This window comes from Rattus rattus, chromosome 5 (assembly GCF_011064425.1).
Source record: "Rattus rattus isolate New Zealand chromosome 5, Rrattus_CSIRO_v1, whole genome shotgun sequence".
NCBI classification, from domain to species: Eukaryota; Metazoa; Chordata; class Mammalia; order Rodentia; family Muridae; genus Rattus; species Rattus rattus.
In genome coordinates, this window is record NC_046158.1 from 106,602,677 (window position 1) to 106,623,034 (window position 20,358).

At 41.5% G+C, this 20,358-nt stretch overlaps 2 protein-coding genes across 2 annotated transcripts in view; one reads left to right on the plus strand and one right to left on the minus strand.

Moving 5' to 3' along the window:
- Bub1 (BUB1 mitotic checkpoint serine/threonine kinase) overlaps window positions 1–5,979 on the minus strand; it is a 30,702-nt gene extending 24,723 nt beyond the window's left edge. The window contains exons 1-4 of the mRNA XM_032904176.1: window positions 5,939–5,979; window positions 3,627–3,686; window positions 3,406–3,544; window positions 861–1,057 (exon numbers count right to left, since the gene is read on the minus strand). Of these exons, the coding sequence (XP_032760067.1) occupies window positions 861–1,057; window positions 3,406–3,544; window positions 3,627–3,686; window positions 5,939–5,964 (422 nt within the window). The 5' untranslated portion in view covers window positions 5,965–5,979. The remainder of the gene's footprint in view (window positions 1–860; window positions 1,058–3,405; window positions 3,545–3,626; window positions 3,687–5,938) is intronic.
- A 9,826-nt stretch (window positions 5,980–15,805) lies between these two features.
- The window catches only part of Acoxl (acyl-CoA oxidase like), a 297,983-nt gene continuing 293,430 nt past the window's right edge, over window positions 15,806–20,358 (plus strand). Inside the window, exon 1 of the mRNA XM_032902341.1 lies at window positions 15,806–15,933. The gene's annotated coding sequence lies outside the window, so the exon portion shown is untranslated. The remainder of the gene's footprint in view (window positions 15,934–20,358) is intronic.

Sequence of the window (20,358 nt, forward strand, 5' to 3'; positions counted from 1 at the left end):
AATTACTAAAGGTATATAAATGAACATTTATTAAATACTGATTTTTTTCTTTTTATGTATATTTGAAAATTCTGATAATAAATCAGAATTTTTTTAAAGCATAAATACTATAGTAAAATGAAAAAAAAATAGGTATGTCGAATGCTGGCAAGGTGTGCAATGCATTCTTCTAATGAGAATGCAAAAGAAAAACTGAATAGATGGTTTGGTTGTATGTCTCACATGCCCTGAAACTGTTTAAGCATATGTTTTAGATTAATGTAAGAAATATATTACTTTTCGAGGAAAAGATCTTGACATACAGTGTATCCACAGCTTGACTCTGTAAAGCATGTGTGTAATTCTGTAATATGGAGAGAAAAAATAGTTTTCTGCATTTTCAAGTTTTCTTAAATGAGGCATTTTTATAATAGAAAAGTAACAGAATAAAACACGTGAAGAGAAAAATAAGGCATTCATTATGATAGTTCACTACAGTTTGAATAGCCACTAAAACTTCATGTTGATACTCAACCCACATTGTGAGAGTTATAAAATATTATAACTCCAAAATGTGATTAGATCAATAACGCTTTGTCTTCATGAATGGGTAATTCTATTTATGGTTTAATGGGTTATTTTGAGAGGACAATTTGTTCTGTCTCTTGCAGGTACCCTTCTTGTGATGTGATCTTCTGTGTTGCCTTACAATGCTGCAGTTTAAAGTGGCATTATAAAATCTGTCACAGAGGACATCCTAAGAGAAGTATAAAGCTTTCTATCTGTGGTCAGACCTACAATACACATACAGTATGACTTACAGTTAAAGTAGATACACATAAAGGTACAGACAGAAAAAGAGTTATACACTTTGAAACTACCTGTATTGTTGTTGTAGTAGTTCCATAGGTTCAGCCTGATTGTGAATTCCTGTTTGAAAAATAGCACTGGCATGCTGCTGCTCTCCCTGGGCTTCCAGATGCCCTGCCCAGGACAGGTATAGATATGATGACTTGGTTCCAACTCCCTGGCTGTACAGAAACTCAAAAAACTGATGACGGTCACTGTTGTACTCAGCCTACAGAAATTCAGAGCAAAACCACACATAAATAATAATGAAGTGCAAAGATATGGTTAATGAATATAGAGAGTAGCTGGATAGAAAGAATGACTTCTAATGTTCTACACTAGAAAACTATGTTGATAATTTTATATTCAAAATAGCTAATAGAGAGGGTTTTGATTTCCAACACACACACACACACACACACACACACACACACACACACACACACGCACACACACGCACACACACAATGATAAATGCCAGAGGTTATATACCAATTACTTGGATCACACCATTATATGCATTTTTTTACATATAGTTACTGTATTCCATAACTATGTATAACTACTATACACAAGATAACCAATCTGCTAGGCTAGTTATTTTCCAGAGCCCAGCCAGACCTACACTGTTCAATCTTTGTGAAAGTCTAGGGTATTATGTAAATATAAATGTTCTCTGATAGTAAATCTAAAAGTTATTTCTTCCCTTGATATTCAATAATTATCAAAGTATTTCGGAAAACAGTAGGACCTACAATGATTCATTACATGAAATACTTCTTTTATCTTAGTCTGAGCTTACTCAAGTCCCACAAGGTGCCTTTAATTAGAATATTTTATAATTTAGATAACAATTTCATGTTCATTCTCTATTCCATATGATTTTATTATTAGAATTCATAATGTTGCCACTGGGGGAAACATGTTTTCTACTGGTGCTGCATGAAATGCAACATCTTAACTGGTTCTCAAATTCTTTTTAAAACATATTTTTGTGTTTTTTAAATCATATTTTTATTACTTAAAACTTTTAAGTTTAAATATATTTTGATCATATTCTTCTCCCTACATACCCAATTTTAAGTTCTCAAAAAAAAAAAAATCAAACAAAAGAACCAAAACAAACAAAAATTACAATAACATAACCCCAAAACCTAAAAAACAAAATACATCAACACTAAAAAGAAAAAAACAAGAACAAAAAAAACAAACCAAATAAAAGCAAAAAAACATGGAGTCCATTATTTGTTGGTCAACTACTCCTGAGCATGAGCCTACCCTGGAGTGTTGATATGCCCAGCGTCATTCCATTTGAGAAAACAGATTCTCCCTCTCCCAGTAGGTATAAATGACAGTTCAGTTGTTAATTTTTACCCTAGTAGCTAGGTTTTCATTTGTTCATTCATACATTCATCTTTAAAAATTTAACAAAATAAAGTAAAATAAGGTGAAAAAAAAAAAAAAACGATCTCATCGAAATTGGATAAGACAAACCAAAAGAAGGAAAAGAGCTCAAGAGAAGGAAGGGACAAGAGTCTGAGACCTGTTTGCGTGCACATTCAGGAATCCCATAGAAACACTAAACTAGAAGCCATAATATAAACACAGAATCCCACTCTCTTAAAGTCTGAGACTGCCTCCTTCTTTTAGTATTATATTTAATCTCTGAGTTAATTTAGTCTCTGAGTTAAATTTTCTTTTACTAGTTATTATTGTTATATACTAGCTATTATAGTTATATACTAGTTATATGTAACTATATGTTATATAGTTATATATTATATAGTCATATATAATACTATATGGTATATATACTAGTTATGATGTATAACTATATATTACGGTTAAAATATTTTTTGATATTTAACACTCAGTTAACATTTATTTACTATACTCATGACGAATTTGATTCATTCCCAGAGTCTTTTAGCACCCAAGAGCTCCTGCTTATCATCTCACCCTAAAGCATGTTTTTCTTCTCTCTTTTTCCTTTTCTTTTCGAGACAGGGCCTTGCTACATAGCCGTGGCTGTTCTAGAACTCTCTCTGTAGACTAGGCTGGCAGAAAATGCAGGTTTGCCTGCCTCTCTCTCCCAAGTGAGCTACAACTGACCCCAACCAGATTTCTTATCTAACAATCCATTTAACTTTTAGTTCCTATCGCATGTTGGAACATTTAGACATATGAAATAAAGAGAGGTTTTAAAATTAAATCACTGATTCTTCAGTGCTTTAGAAGCCAAGGCTCTAAAATACATACTTCTGACTACATAACTTTTAAAACATTCATGAATTAAAAGCAAGAAATTGATATTAAAAAAAGGCAGTCTAAAATGATCTTAACAAGAAGGAGTCAAAAAGCCAGCCAATTGTTGGGCACTCCTTTAATCCCAGCACTTGGAGGCAGAGGTAGGTGAATCTTTTTGAGTTCCAGTCCAGCCTAGTCTACAGAGTGAGTTTTAGGATAGCCAGGGCTACAAAGAAAAACCCTGTCTTAACTCCCCTTACCCACAAAAAGCAAGGGAGAGAACAAGAAGTAAAACATTATATTTAGCTGTCTACTTGAAATTATACTTACAAATTTTAAGCAGTAACTGATGAATCTTGAATCATTGTGGTAGTTCTTCTTATCTAAGAATTCCTTCATTAAATGTTCTAATATTGTCACCAAGTGTTCTTTATTGTCAGGAAAATTTTCTTCTACCCACTTCATAAAGCTAGAAAAATATGGATATTAGTTTTCCACAGGGTAGCATATGGTTCCTTTGTTTAAAGGAAAACAAACAAACATGCACTAACCTTTCCCATTCTCCAAGTGGGTCATTACCCTTGTAGCTTTGCATATGGGCTTCAAACATACTAGAACACAAAAGTACAGACATGAAAGGAGGAATAATTCCTGGATGCCAAAGATATATTTGATTCTACATTATGTTATCTATATACTTGAGAGTGGAAATCCTGAATATCAACCAAAATATCACATAAAAGAGCAATCATTCAGAGGTGTTCAGAAAAGTCAGAATCAGTATTTGCCTCAAAGTCTATCTAGACTTGATGATCCCCAATGTCATTGCTACCCAGTGGTATTGAGACAAGCGATACTTAGGCCCTTATTTCTCAGGAGCATAGGTAAGTTAGGGGGTTTGAATAAGATCCAAAGAAAGCCTCTCCTCTGGTGTGACAGCCCCAATACTACAATTTGGAGTTTCCAGAGACTGTTTGCTTGAGTCCAAATCTAACATTGTCCCAAAGGATAAGCACATGATGACAGTGCTGATAAATACCCATAGAGCTCCCAGAGGATTTTGCTTTTCTTACTTCCACAATACCTAACCACAGTTTAATTAGTCAGGCAAACAAATCAAGTCCTAACAACTTCACGTGCTAGTGGGGTAAACAAACAAAAACATAAAAAAATAGTACCATGTTTCATTGACTGTTAAATAGAAAAGGGAGGCAAGTTAAGTGGTAAGAGTGGGCACGAGTTATCCTTAAGGAATCAAAATTAGTGTAAAAAAGTGTAACGTGTAAAGAGGCAAGCTCTATCTGCATTTTTTAAAATTTTATTTATTTTATGTATGTGGGTACACTGTTGCTGTCTTTAGACACACCAGAAGAGGGTATCAGATCCCATTACAGATGGTTGTGAGACACCATGTGGTTGCTGGGAATTAAACTCAGGACTTCTAGAAGAACTGTCAGTGCTCTGAACAGCCGAGCCATCTCTCCAGCATTTTAAAATGTCTTCTTTGTTCCTTTACATAAAGGGGTAGGGGTGGAACTATAAATAGGAATCAGTTCAGAAGTTATGGCAGAGTCCTAATAGGTAGTAAGTAAGGGTGAGAATAGCATATGTACAACTACAGAGAGAGGGAAGATGGGAATCAACTGTATTTTCAGTATGAATCCAGTCGAGAAACACTCATAGGTTTTTAAATTGAGAAATGATGAGATTAGGAGAGAAAGAATTTAAAAGTAGTATTTTTGTAGATGATGAGAAAATCTATCTCAAAATATGTTTCATTGGCATACTGAAATCACTCAGAAATTGCAATGGCTGTCTCATGATTTTGTGGACAGTAGTAGTATAGATTTTAGTAATGTCTTTTTTTTTTTTTTTTTTAAGATCAAGGTCTCTCACTTTTTTCACTTAAAAGGAACACATTTTGGATTCCTTTTGGCATGTCTGAAATGTCAGCACAACTTCTTTGTTTAGAAGTTCTTATTTAGCAAAATAAGATATACAAATATTTGTCTAAGGTAAACACTGAATAACCTTACACCAACCACATCTCCTGGGAAAATCGCTTAAACACACTGTAACTTAATGCTAAAACATCAAATTAGCCTTTAAAAATCAAAATACCTAGTTACTTTTTTAGAATGGGGAGGGGAGATCCTTAGTCGATCTGATCAAAAATTAAATTGCTTAACGCCAACAGATTTTGGATATCTTACTTATCTAATACCTAAAGGACTGATAAAAATAAAAATTGTATTTCTTGTAACATCCGATTTAACAGTTTTAAAATGGCTTACCATCACAGGCTGGGTAAGTCACCTAAGTGCACCCCATCCCAGTCCAAAAAATAAAAAAGTAAAAAAGCAATCAGTGTGGTAACCTTAAAAAAAAATCTGGTTGCCCGAAGATTTAAATGACTTAATAGCAAGCATTTTTTTCATAAAGTTCAGCTTCAATTTTTGTTTCTTACATATCAGGCAATCGAGAAATAGTAAATTCTTTCCTTAGTTGGGTGGCGTTTTTCAGAGATTTTGTAATTTTCTCCAAAAATCTCCACCACCCTAGTTTGGGTTTTGAAGGCGGGGCGTTCCTCGCATTTGGACCGCGTTCCCCATGGAGACACGTGACTTCTGAAGGTCTGGCAGACTGTCCAAATCCCAAATCCTGTGCACAAAACAGTAACCGGCTGCAGCTTGCACCTCTACGCGAGTGAGCCGGGGGCCGCCGCCTTGCCTGAGGCCTGGTGTGGCGAACCCACTAAGGAAGCAGCGCTGAGGAGAAAGCGCTCCTGAAGGATCCGCACTCCAACCGTCCCGACCCGCACTCAGTCCGGCTCGCGCTCTCACTCCACCTGAACGACACTTACCGAAAGACATTTCCGAGGTTGTCCATGACGAGAAAAAGCGCGCAGCGGTGAAATACCCCATCAGCCGCCGACTAAACACCCCATCAGCCCCCACCCCGAGCCTCGAAGGCGGCCAGCGATTCGAATTCCCCGCGCAGCCGCACTTGTAATGTCGAGCGTTGGCAGCGCGCCTGACTATTGGTTTCCCCTGCGGGAAAGTTAGCCAATCGCTGCGCCCGTTGCTGGGAGACAAAGTCCCGCCCCCACCCCCTCGCCCTCCTCAGCCGTTCCTTTCACTTGCGCTTAGGCCTTTAGTGAATCCTAGGCTAGGTGCTGGCTGAGGTCAGGTTCGTTTCCGTTCTAGTGAGACAATAACCATTTTTTTTTAACATAGGGATTATTATTATTATTTTTTAAACTGTAAGAATTGCAACTGGTTTATAGTATTACACTATCGGGCTGAACGCGACGATTCTGTGACTGGAACTGCTTTGAGCCTTCCTGGGTCTTGAGAGTCGCGAATTTTTGTCCTCATTGCTTAACTAACAGAAATTGCATGGCTGGTGAGCTGGCTCAGTGAATAAAAGCATTCATAAGGTGGAAGGAAACAAAACCAACTTCCTCAAGTTGTCCTCTGATTTCCACACGCATGCCGTGGTACATACTCGTATAACAAATAAGAAAACCACACTCATGTCGGGTTCATGAATGAAGAAAAATAGCCCTGTTTGTAGGACCGTGTATGTATGTGTGTGTGTGTGTGTGTGTGTGTCCAGAGTTCTGTGGGATCCTGCGCCTTTGGCCTCTGCCAGCACCTGCACATACTAGGTTCAGATAAAGTCACACCCACACATATTCGTATAATAATATTCACAAAATATTCATAATAACTTTGTAAAGAGTCCGGATGTCCAAGAATAAATATTTAACGTGTTCATGTGTTCTGAGAGTGAGTTGAGAAATAATCTAGTCTTCTCTGCCTCTTGAGTTTTAATAACTTCCCACTTTGCCTCTCTAGGGTCACTTGACCAAAGCAAGTAGAACATAAAAGGCTCGTGTGATTACTTACCTTCCTGCTTCTAAAGGTCCTGGGAGTTTCAGCTCCCTTAAGTTGATAGACTGAGAGACATTTCCTAACTTAGAGAAAAGAATTATGAGTGACTTCTCATTTGATTTCTTAGACTCATCTCACTAGAGTTTTTATAGCTGCACACTAAAATATTGTCTGTGATCATGATATTGGCAGATATCAGAATTGGTCAACACCACTAGAGGGAGTTCCAGGTTCTTGCATTCGTAGTATATAGTAACAAGCAAAGTGAAAGATGAAGAATACACTCCCAGGACCTCTGGAAAAGCCATCTGAGTTCAAACCCCAGCAACAACATGGTGACTCACAACCATCTGTAATGGGATCAGATGCCCTCTTCTGGTGTGTCTGAAGTCAGCTATAGTGTACTTATATATAAAAAATAAATTAAAAAAAAAAAAAGAATATACTTCCAAACTGGGTTGTGTGGCACATGCCTTTAGTCCCAGCACTCAGAAGGCAGAGAAAAAGCAGATCTCTGAGTTCCAGGTCAGTCTGGTCTGCAGAGTGAGTTCCAGGATGGCCAGGGCTACACAGAGAGACCCTAAAGCCTAAAGCAGAAAGAAGGCTTATAGAAACTCAATAAAGGCCATCCAAAGGATTGGGACTTTCATGCCACATTCTCTGGGGTTTTGGGTCATCTTCATAGCATGAGATTGCTTGTGCATGCCGAGTTACATGAGGTTGTCTTTACAAATTCATGCATGGCATGTCTCATTAGTATTTCAGTATTAAAATGTTACTTTCAGGCATGGGATGGGGGTGGGGAATGAGGGGTAGGGGAGTGTGGGGAAGATACTAGTGGCTCTGGCCAGTTCAAAGACCTCCTCAGCCTTTCTTTTCGTGGACAGATTCTTTTCATATGCTAATTTAGCAGCCTTTGTGTGAGGCTTTCTGGACTTCACTCTAGACACAACTCTTTGGCCTTAATTAGAAGCAGAATAACAACACTCTAGTTAGTCTACTTGGGAGCAAAGGAAAGGCTGGAGAAGAGGTAAAGTGAATCCAAGTTACATACAGACATCTATATGTTTAATCTGGGCACACATATTGCTCGTTTTCTTATTATTCTTATGCCTTATATATTACACAAGCGTGCCTTGTGTTTAACAATGGATTTCTGTTTAACAATGGATTTCTCTTAACGAAAAGTTTTAGTTAAGATAACAGTGGAAAGTTGTGATAGCCTTGGTTTATCACAATGTAACCATTTGTGTTTTCTTGTGCAGACCTTTATTTTACCTGTGCTGGAGAAGTCTAACGGGCACTGTCCAAAGAAACTGTGGCCGAGTATGACTATTTAAAATTAACACCAGGAACTGCTCTTTAAATCACGCCTCCTGTCAAACACCCACCAATCAAAACTGTTTTCTGGGAATCACGGAGGAGCAGCTGCTGTGTGCACACAGCCCCAGGTGACTCTGCTGTTTGGCGCACAGCTCCCTCGGCGTGTACTCAGTAACCTTGTCATTTCTGAAGATACTGTGGTGGCTGTCTCAGGAGGCTGTGCCTTTCCTCTCTGCGGATATTTGTCTAGAATATGGGGGTAAGAAGATCCAGTAATTAAAAACTGCCCAAGTTTTCCCTCTGCCACTTTTGTTCACAGTGAGCAAATAGCACAAGGCAAACAAAGCAAACCAATAGCCTAAAGCCAAGCCTTTTCCCGGTCTCTTCTGCTCCACATAGTAGCTTTTTTGTTCCACTCCCAGTTTTTCCATTTTTCTTACCCCAAGTTTTGAGCAGCAGCCAGAGACTACTCAATTGGAGAATATCCCCTGCAGTGTCCCCATCAGAAAAGAAGGAACTGTCCGAACAAGCTCCAGGATGCCTTTAAACTCTTAGGTTTACTATGGTTACATGATTTCTGAAATTTACGTACTCAAATGCTCACAAGGACAGGCTGCACCTCACTACAGAACCACAGCTTTGGGTTGTAGAGTCCACGCCCTGTAGTCTCCATAAAAATAGCATTCATTAATTAATAATGCCCCAAGTCAGTCCTGTAGTGTGTAACTCACTTATGTGAGCCCTGGATAGGGTGTTCAGGAAGCGACTAAGAGATGTGTGCCCTTGGGCAAGTCATTAAACATTGCTGGTTATTCATCTGTAGACGCAGTTTAAAGGAAACCTGAGCACCAGATGCTCAAGGTTATGCAGTACCTCACCATAAACCACTGCATGTAGAATGCCCTATAAATGACCTTGCTGGGGAGGGGGTCAGTCTGATGCTCCTTCCAGGGCCAAGAGGCCAGGTGCTGTGCAGAGAGAAGCCAGAAACAATTTTAGAGCCTTTCTCTTGTACTGAAGACCTGAGAAGCTCTTGGAGACTAATTTAGAGGCCCTCCCTCTCCAGTCCATTACAGACAAGTTATACTTCTCTGAGGCCAATCACTGTTGGTTCCCTTCATTCCAACCTTTCTGGTCTATATCTGTCTGTCATGGGCAGGATTTCTGGGCCTGGACCAGGGGTAGCTGGAACATCTATTCTGGTGCCTTTGTCCTCTCTGAGCTTTCTGATGGCTTTGAAGGACTCCCAGTCCCCAGCTGAGTACTTTTTGCTGGGGAGGAGGGTACTTCTTTGTAGGGCCGTCTAGAGCTCCTCAGGGTAGCATCTAGACAGAGAGGGCAGCATCTTGGTCTGACTGTTCTGCTTGTTAGGTTGAAGGGTATGGGGAAAATGAAAGGGCTGGAAGGGATTTGGCAGCTGTCAAACCCCTCAGCAGGTTCCTAGATGGGGTCGGGAGTAAGCACCCCCTCCATATTATGTAGCCATATCATCAATGTAGCCTTATAGAGGTCCCTGCCATGTACCTCCACTGCATTTGGTTGGTCAGGAGTGGTTATCTTACCCACACTAAGCCAATCAAAGTTGTACTAAAATTGCTGCAACTGGAAATGAAGGGGAAACAAAGGTAGTTTCTTATGGTTGGAGCTGAGAACTGTGATGTTGGGGTTCTGTTGGTCTCTGTGGTTCTTACTTCCAGGTAGGCTTTGGTCTTGCTCTAAGAATGGAGAAAGACTCTGTGTGTGTGTGTGTGTGTGAGAGAGAGAGAGAGAGAGAGAGAGAGAGAGGAGAGAGAGAGGGAGAGGGAGAGGGGAGGGAGAGGGAGAGGGAGAGGGGAGAGGAGAGGGGAAAGGTATGAATATGAGAGAAACAGAAAGTTGAGAGTTGAGACAGCTGTTTCCAGTGGTTTATGATGCCCTTCACACCAATGATCTCTAGTTATGCCCAAGTTTCCCTTGCGTTTTGTGAACTGAAGCATTTTCATTTGGCTGAAAATAATTCAAACAAGTTTTTATTGGTTTATAACTGCGAGTAACTAGATAACAGATGACTGAGAGAAGCCTCATATTGCCTTCTTTGTCTCCCTCTCTCCCTTCCTCTCTTCATATCAAACATACATGTGGCGGTATGTGGATATGAGCACACACATATACGCATGCACACACATACATACATACATACACACACACACACACACACACACACACACAATTTTCTAACTCATTTGGAAGAAATCATACCAGTAAACACTGCAATTTGCTTCTAACCCCAGAACACTCACAGGGCTGTGATCAAAATCAGAAGCCAACATGGGTGCAATACTATTACATAGACCATCTTACTTCACTCTTTCCAGTTGCTTCTTGGTGTCGGCAAACCACTGTGCATCAAAGTTTGGAATCACTCACCTAGAAGGAAGAGGAGGTTTTTGAAAATTCAAGTGTCTATGCTCAACCTTTAGAACCTGGGTCTTTTGGGAGGAGTGTGTGTAATTGTGCTGCTGAGTCTTTTTTAAAAAATTTGGAATGTAGTTAATGCAGAAATTGATTATCTAAACCAACAGTGGTTACTTCCTTCCATTTATTGGCCAAGGATCAATTTGAGGTGGGGGTACTGGTTTGAATAGTATTCCCAACACACACACACACACACACACACACACACACACACACACACACACAATATGTTTATCTGTAACCTCAGATTGCCTTCTTCTTTGGAAATAAGGATTTTTGCAGATGTAATCAAGTTGGGAAGTCACTGTGGATTAGACTGAGCTCTTAACCTAGAGACCGGTGTCCTTCTGAGAAGACAGAAGTTTGAAAATAAACACAAGGGGAGATGGTCACATTATGATTAAGGAAGCTATTAGCATGGTATGGTGCAGCTACAAGCCAAGGAATGCCAGAGATTTCTGGAAGCCACTAGACTCTAGGAAGTGGCAAGAGAGGATTCTTCCCTGGAGCTCACAGAGACGAGGTACTGCTGTTATTTCAACTCCACACTGGCAGCCTTCATATCCATGAGGGAACAGATTTCTGTTGCTAAGCTATCATCAGTTCATGGTATTTCTGTGGCAGTTCCAGGAAATTAAAACAGTGGACCACCGGACCTATTAAATTTAGCTAAAGTTACTCAAAGGCAACTTCCCTGAGTCATTTAATTTCACAGCTTCTCCTTGTTAATATGAAAAGATTTGCAGGAAATATATTGGAGATGGCTAAGGAACTTAAGATTCCTAGTGCTCTGGTCACTGAAGAGGATGACGCTTCTCTGGCCCTTGGAGACAGGTGTGGCATGTGAAAAGATTCTTCTAATATCATCCAGGACAGGCCAAATGATTCGTGTCAGCTCTGGTAAAGGTGAGGGAGTGGACTCACTCTTGTACTCTGATACAGAAGTCCAGGAAGCTTCGGATGGGAGCGTTTGGAGCTGTGCAGCCTGAGAGTGAGGAGGGAACTGAGGTTTACTTGTTACAAGGATTCAAGCTGAACTCTTGGTGTTATCCTTGTCACAGTGCAGAGTTTGGGGATCTTGAGTCTTAATTAACCTTTTCCCTAAAAACAGCACCCTTTCTTCCTCCAAACAAACACACCAACACCCTCTTCACTCCTCAGGTCATCTTTTACTCACAGAAAGAAGTTATGAAGCAGTTACCTTCCCTACCCCTAAAGTTCCTAAATTCTTTAGGCCCTTTTACTCTATTTGCAAGATGATCATTTTTCTTTTGCTTTGTTTGAGAGTCTCATGTAGCCCGGGATGACCTTGAACTTGTGACCTTCTGCCTTCGTCTCTCAAATGCTAGAATTACAGGTGTATGTCACCATGCTTGACCAACTGTGTCTTTTCTAAGACCACTTTTTGCTATTAAAAAAAAGAAAAGACTGTCAAACATAGCAGCAGTAGGAGACAAAACACAAGGTTCCCTTTGTGCTTTTTTAATTTAATTTAATTTTTTTAGTTTAAAATCAACAGGTAACTCAATTGCTGGGCACAGCAACTACTAACATCCTAATTTGTAAACCATACTAGATTAAATCCTCTGGTGGCGGAGCCCTCTAGTTTGTTACATCTTCTACCCCCAGCTCTCTCTCTCTCCCAAAAGCCTCAAGTCCCTTTTCTCCTCCTCTCTTGCCCCCTCTGACCTCAAGTCCCTTTTCTCCTCCTCTCTACCCCACTCCCACCTGGAAGTCCCGCCCACTCCTCTTCCAGTGATTGGTCCCCTAAAATCTTTATTCATTAGGGGAAGGTCCTTGCCACATACCATCCTTTCTGTCCAATTAAAAAAAGAACGTTTCTGGGCTGTCACAGTGGTTAAGAACGCTAACTGCTCTTCCAGGGGTCCTGAGTTCTAAATCCCAGCAACCAACCACATGGTGTCTCACAACCATCTATAATGAGATCTGATGCCCTCTTCTCGTGTGTCTGAAGACAGCCATAGTGTACTTATCAATCAATCAATCAATCAATCAATAATTAAAAAAACTTTTCTCTCAAATGTTGGAGCTGTGTGTTCATTAGATATGCCATAGGCCAATGACATTTTTGTTTAATTCCTTGTCTATCATTCTTTAAAACATTTTAAATATGTATTCACTTTATTTTGACTACATGTGTGTATGCATCACATGTGTGCCTGGTACTTATGGAGGTCAGAAAAATGTATTGGATCACTTGGAACTGGAACTACAGATGGTTATAAGCCACCATATGGTTGCTGGGAACTAAACCTGGGCCCTGTGCAAGAGCAAAAAGTGCTCTGAACTGCTGAGCCAGCTCTCTGTCTTCATCACCTATCACTTCTTAAAATGAACCCCCTTCTGCCAGGTGTGATGGGCATTCAGGAGGGAGGGGCAGGCAGATCTCTGTGAGTTCGAGGCCAGCCTGGTCTATAGGACAGCCAGTGCTACATAGAGAAACCCTGTTTCAAAAACAAAAACAAAAACAAAAACAAATGATCAAACAATCTTCTTCCAATACCATTCTTTCTGCCCCTATATTATATAAATTATATTATGAATTACATATAACACACACACACACACACACACACACACACACATGCACATATTCTTAGGTTTCAGAGATTAGGACTAAAACATTATTAATAGGCCATTGTTTGTCTACCATGTAGTCTATATAACTGCATGTAGTGATACCCAACTAATGGCAAAGAATTCCCACATAACAGGAATCTCATACATATGTATACATATATATGAGAGATGTATGTGTATATAAACTATTTAATTTCATTAACAACATTCTTCTAGTATCTTCCATAGACTGTGTAATGCACAATTCTCCAAAAACTTAGAGTGACCTTTAACAGTAGAAGGTTTCCCGCCTCCACTTGAGCTGAGTGCCTGGAAGATAACATAGTCACTTGTCTTTCAAGTTTCTAGGTTTCTAGGCCAGGAGAAAAGACATCCTCACTTGACACAGTGCCTCCTGCTGGGACTTTGGACTTGATGCTATGGTAGTGTGGGGGTCTCATTGCCTTCCTTTGGGAGAGGGGAGTGCAGTTCACCTGTGGAAAGCAAAGAGTAGCTGTAGGAGCAGCTCCAGCAATCTCTAGCACTGCTCACAGATTGATTTGGTTTCAGCCTTCTGAAGTGCTCGAGTGTTACTTCCTCAGAGTCAGCAGTGAAATGTTCTGCTTGTTAGGGTGGATCTGGAAATCACCTGTATCCTTTGCAGCTTGAACCAAAGCCCTTGTGGCCACAGGATGGTGATGGTTTTATTGTCTGGGAGCTGAAGTAAGAGGACATGAGTAGAATTTGAAGGTAGCGTGAGTGAGAAAAACTTTGTCTCTCTCTCTCTCTTTTTTTAAATATTTATTTCATGCATATGGGTACACCGTCACTGTCTTCAGACACACCAGAAGAGGGCATCAGTTCTCATTACAGATGCTTCTGAGCCACCATGTAGTTGCTGGGACTTGAACTCAGGACCTCTGGAAGGTCAATCAGTGCTCTTAACTGCTGAGCCATCTCCCCAACCCCCAAAAACTTTGTCTTTAAAAGCCCTAGGATTTGGGTGCTGATGGTGACCCACTAATGTGGGATTGCTTGCCATGACTGTTCTGTTTGAGCAATGAAGGAGAAGAAGCTTTCTTTTATTTGGAACGTATGGCGCTTGGCATCGCAACATCTGTTTTATAGATAAGAGTAAATGAGAAGATAAAGAGAATACAGAGAAATGAAGATGATAGATGATAGATAGATAGATAGATAGATAGATAGATAGATAGATAGAGCAGACAAAGGCTCTGAACAAGCCACTTGGCTTTTAGAACTCTCCCAGCACCTGGATCCCTGTTACGTAGGAATCCCTTGCATCTGTTGGGTATTGCTTCACCAGGATGGCGTGGTAGACAAATAGTCTGTCAATAATGTTTATGGCCTAACCTCTTGAACCTAAGAATGTCTGCTCTTCTTTGGCAAAGGGGTATTGCTAAAGTGAAGATGTGGTATGAAGAAAGATTGAGATCTCCTGTGTTAACAGGGGATCAAGGTAAATGAGTCCTTTTAAGAGGGAGGCAGGAAGGTCAAAGTCCAAAGAAGAAAAGACATTGCCAAAGCAGAGGCAAGAGTGATGGTCTTTGAGGACAGAGAAAGGAGATAAGAGGCAAGAATAGAACATAAGTGATCCCCCAAAAGCTTGAACAAAAGTCATGGGAACAGATTTCTCACCAACAACCTCCAAAGGGAACCCAGTCCTACTAGCGCCTTCATTTTAGCCCAGGGAGATCCATTTTGAACTTTTGACTTCTGGGACTATAACCAATTATATTTTTGCTGTCCTAAGGCAATCCACTTGTAATTTATGAGTCAAAGGAAACTTCTTGAGGCGGAGTCTGCTGACCTAAAAATCGCACAAAATAGCCTTTGAAAGGAAGGGAGACATTTTCTTGCTCATGAAATAATGGGAGGAAGCAGGGTAGAGATCTTGTTAGGTGAGTTGAGTGTTATCTCTCAAGCTTTATCTTCTATCTATAGCTCCCAACTACCTGTACTGCCATCAGTTGGTTGTTGTCACCTTCAGGTTGAAGACACATAATGTCCAATTTGGGGTGGTGAGGTCTTAGCAGAGGCCAGACCACCTTGGTCTTGGGAACCATGCAAAATGGCTAGCTGGGTTGTTTGTTTAGTGGATGAAATGACTTAGTGCTTAGCATCCTTCTTGACCCAGAGACATCAGACCAGCACCTCTTTTAAGGATCTGAAACTCGCTTCTAGTGACCCACAAATTTGGAGGGACAACTTAATGGAGTTAAAGAGCAGTTCTTGGTAAGGTCCTGAGAACAGTGGTGGAGCTCAAATGCTCTGGACAGCTGCCTCAAACAAAGAAGGGAGGGTGCAGGGGAATTTTTGTGACATGGTAATGAGGGAGGAGACATGAGGGTGAGCTGGGAGGAGACCAGTCTAGTGGAAAGATAAGTAGGTGAACGGCCCAGAAGCCAGAAGATCTGAGGAGGTTTACTGAACAACTTGCAGCCTCAAGTACACAGATGGAGCAGACTCCGGAGGGCCTGGGTGTTGGGGACTCATCGCTGCACCGCTACCTGGACGGGGAATTCTGGAGCCTCAAGAATGAGCTTCGCAGAGCCCTGGAGAGCTCTCCTCTCTTCCAGCCCAGGTACTTAGTGGAGCTGCGACTCTTGTTCCAGCCTAGGCTAGCTGATTTGCCCCTGGTGAGGCCAGATGAGGTGTGGGTCGCTCCTTAGGGGCAGCTGCCCTTATCTTTACCTCTGATAAGGAAGGGATCTCCTAGCAGAAGTGTGGCCACAGCCTGCTGCAGTCTTCCTGAACCTCTAAAGGGGTCGCTTCTACCACAGCTCTTTCCGAAGATTTTAGGTTGAAGTGTGGGCTCCGCAGGGGTAGGCTTAGATTCACTGTGCATTGTGTTCTCCACTGGCCTGTCAGAGTCCCACCTGGGGCCGGCAGAACCGAGGAAGAACAAAGATGGGGTGCGCAACTGGGATGGACACCTGCTGGGGAGGGGTGCAAACAGGCCTCTGGCGGGCTCTCCTAGTAGTGGATTCAGGTGTGCCAGCACCGAGAAACTGAGGAAGGGCAAGCGAGGCCATGTTGGCTGGGGGAAGGAGGTGCTAGATCCTTGATACCATTTGATGCCACCGCAGGCCTGACCAGGAGACCCAGGGATTGGTGCAGCATAAGTGTATAGGTGTAGAGAAATGGACTAGTCGTGAGGGTCAGGAGTGGACCCCATGGGGTGCTTCTTCCTATGTTCTGCTGGGTGACTGACTGACTCTGTTTCAGGAATTCTGTGGTGAACTGTGGTAGAAGGGACATCTTATTGCAGCCACTTTGTAGTATTAGCATAATAAAGTCCCGATTTAGATTGTGAATATCACCTCTATAATCCTACTACTTAGGAAGTAGAGGCAGGAGGATCAGGAATTCAAGGTCATTCTCCGCTACTGATGTCCAGGCCAGCAGAGACCACAAAGACCCCGTCTCACAAAACAAACCGCCGCCAAATCAAAAGTACCCTAAAACAGACAAAACTAAACAAAAGTCAGTATGTTCCAGGGAGAATTAGCCAAGCCCTCCTGCACAGGGAGCTCAAGTTTAATTTCTCTCAAGAGAGGTGTGGGCAGAGGGAGGGTGGCCCTCCGAGTGCCCTTTGAAAAGACCCTAGGTGCATCTTTGACTGTCCCCCTCACTTCTCATCCCTTCGCTCATTGTTTAGGTCATGGTCCTCAAAGTGTGGTCCAGGTATCTAGAGGGTACCCAAGACTGCTTCAGGAAGTTCACCAAGGCCAAGATTATTTCTATAAATGTCTTAAGATGCCATTGGCTCTTTTCATGAACACATTCCCACCGATGCACAGGAGTAAGTTCCCGAGACAACGTGACTGGCAGTGTCTGCTAGACTGATGGAGTGTGATTCCACCAGCTTTCTATTAAGACAGACATTAAGGAAATTTATGAAAACGCAGAAAAGCTTTACTTCTCTTCTTTGTTTTGTTTTGAAAAAGTTATTTTCAAAAAATACACGTAGCAGATATGTTACATTTACTTTCAAATGATTTAAGGGTTTGAAGCCTTTTCTGTAGTGGTGTTTAGGAGGATAGATATTAATAAATAAAACTCAACCAAATGAAAGCAATTGAGGCTGTCTCAGTTTAGGGACTCAGGGGGACTTTAGCCTATATTCACGTATGTATCACCCTACCTTTATTCTGGGGCAGTTGGCTCTCTCTCTTTCTGTTTGGATACCTGCATTTTAAATCATGGAACAGAATTCTAAGATCGAAACCACTATTTGGGCTAAATAAGAGGTCACCTACTTAAATATCAACACTACTTAGGTAAAGGTAAACCTCAGTTGCAAAAACCACTGGGTAGCTGACTTCCTGGGTGTAGCATTGGGGTAATTCCCAATCCCTACCTGCAACACTGAGCTTCTGGCTGACGGTGTACCTGAGCTGTAGGGCACATTTAATGGGCTCAATTGACAATACCACAACAAAATAAAAACACAGAAAACACACCCAGCTCCTTGGTTGTTGTGAAGAATAAATGAAACACTCTTGAGTAAGCATTCTGGGAACACTAATTGAGTGCTGTCCTAGTTAGGCTCATTATTGCTTCCATGAAACACCACAACCAAAAGCAAATTGGGGAGGAAAAAATTTATTGGCTTACATTTCCACATCACTGTTCAACATTGGAAGAAGTCAGGACAGGAATTCAAACAGGGCAAGAACCTGGAGGTAGGAGCTGAGGCAGAAGCCATGTAAGAGTGCTGCTTACTGACTTGTTTCCCACGACTTAGTTTAGTTCAGTCTGCTTTCTTCTAGAACCCAGGACCACCAGTCCAGGGATGAAACCACCCACAGCGGGCTGGACCCTTTCCTGTCAATCTCTAAGAAATGCCCTACAGGCTTGCTTGCCCTCCCATTTTATGAAGACATCTTCTTAATCAAGGTTCTCTCAGACGACTTTTAGCTTGTGTCAAGTTGACATAAGACTCTGCAGCACACGCATATCTCCACTATCGCAATATTTTGCCATTCTTATTTGTTTATTTCATAATCTCAGAATCATAATAGCATAGATAACATTTTTACTATCCCCACCCCCAGTGGCTCAAGATTCTTATCCCATATGAAAGTTTTCTTTATGCCACCAGATTTAATCTTGTGAGGTTAGAAAGACAGGACTCTTATTTCTGGATGAATGTGCATTCTGCTATTTCAAAAGCTGCCTGGAAGATAGAACCATGAAACCTGTCTGTCCTGTGCTCAACCCTAACCCTATCCTCCTTCAGTGCACCTTTTAAGTTCAAGTAGATGTTAGGGGTGGGGTGGGGATTCTGGAAGCCCAGTTCTTTGAGTGCTCTGTACACAGTGGGAAGTTTAGGTAAGGTCAGATACTCTCAGAGTCTGAGTCCTGGAAACACTTTTCTCCCCAAAGAAAATAATTATGAAACTTCCTATATATTGATATGCTCACCATAGCAGGCCTTTGTCCTTAAACTGCTGGACCTTGGCAATCAGGAGCCATGTGGACCCAGCCCACTGCCCACTCCTGAGGAATGGTCTTGTGTCCCTCAAAGACTTACTTCTAAGACAATTTCCTTACTCTTCACTCTACTAAAGTCCTTCAGGGAATTCTGTAACCTGTTGAAGTCTATTTCTTTTCTGCCATGCATGCTGTCTTTTCTGAGAAGAGGATTCTAGGTGATGTAAGGGTTGTATGGTCTGGATGTTTTTTTTTTTTTTTTTTTTTCGGAGCTGGGGACTGAACTCAGGGCCTCGTGCTTGCTAGGCAAGCACTCTACCACTGAGCTAAATCCCCAACCCCTCTGGATGTGTTTTTGCTCTCAAGGATTCATGTATTAGAAACTTAGTTCTCCAGTGTGGTGATATTAAGTAGAGGTAGGCCCTTGAAAAGGTAAAGTCTACCAGAAAGTCATAAGACTATCCCCTGCACATTCTCTGGCTTCCTGTCTTTCTATGTCTTTGTTATATTTCTTGACAAAAGAAATGGAAGGAAAGTTTAGTTTGGCTTACAGTTTCAGGTTTCAGTCCATCACTGTGGAGGAGTCAAAGTAACAGGAGCTGAAGGAGGCTGCTCATATCATATCCACAGCCAAGAAGTGGAGAAGCATGAAAATCTGTGCTCAGCTTCCTTCCTTCCTTCCTTCCTTCCTTCCTTCCTTCCTTCCTTCCTTCCTTCCTTCCTTCCTCTTTTTTCTTTTTACACTGTTAAGGATCCAAGCCTAGGGAATGGTGCCACCCACAGTGGGCAGGCCTTTGCACTCAGTTTACCTAATCAGGGTAATCCTCCAGAAGCATGCCCAGGAAACCATATACCAGGTGATTCTAGATCCAGGCAAATTGGTATCTAAAATTATCACACCATGTTTAAATATGATTGGCACCCATAGGTTCATATTACTTGCATGCTTAGTCTGAAGTTGCCAAACTGTTTGAAAAGGATTAAGAGGAATGGCCTTAGGGTTGGGGATTTGGCTCAGTGGTAGAGTGCTTGCCTAGCAAGTGCAAGGCCCTGGGTTCGGTCCCCAGCTCTGAAAAAAAGAAAAGAAAAAAAAAAAAAAAGAGGAATGGCTTTGTTGGAGTAGGTGTGACCTTGTTAGAGGAAGTCTGTCTCTGAATATGGTCTTTAAGTTTTCCCAGCCCCCCCACTAGCCCCTGCCTGCTGCTGTTTGTAGATCAAGACTTATGTTTGCTTGTTGCCATACTCCCTGCCATGGTAATGGACTAACTTTTGGACAGTAAGCAAGTCCCCCCCATTAAATGCTTCCTTTTTAATAAAAGTTGCCTCGGTCAGTCATGGTGACTTTTTTACAGAAATAGATCAGTAAATGAGACATCATGTAAGTTTTGTTTTCCCACCCTTGTGATGCCACCCACCATGTGATCTTTGCCAGAGCTAAGCAAAGCTGGCTCCTCTCTCTCTCTCTCTCTCTCTCTCTCTCTCTCTCTCTCTCTCTGTCTCTCTCTGTGTGTGTGTGTGTGTGTGTGTGTGTGTGTGTGTGTGTGTGTGTGTGTGAGAGAGAGAGAGAGAG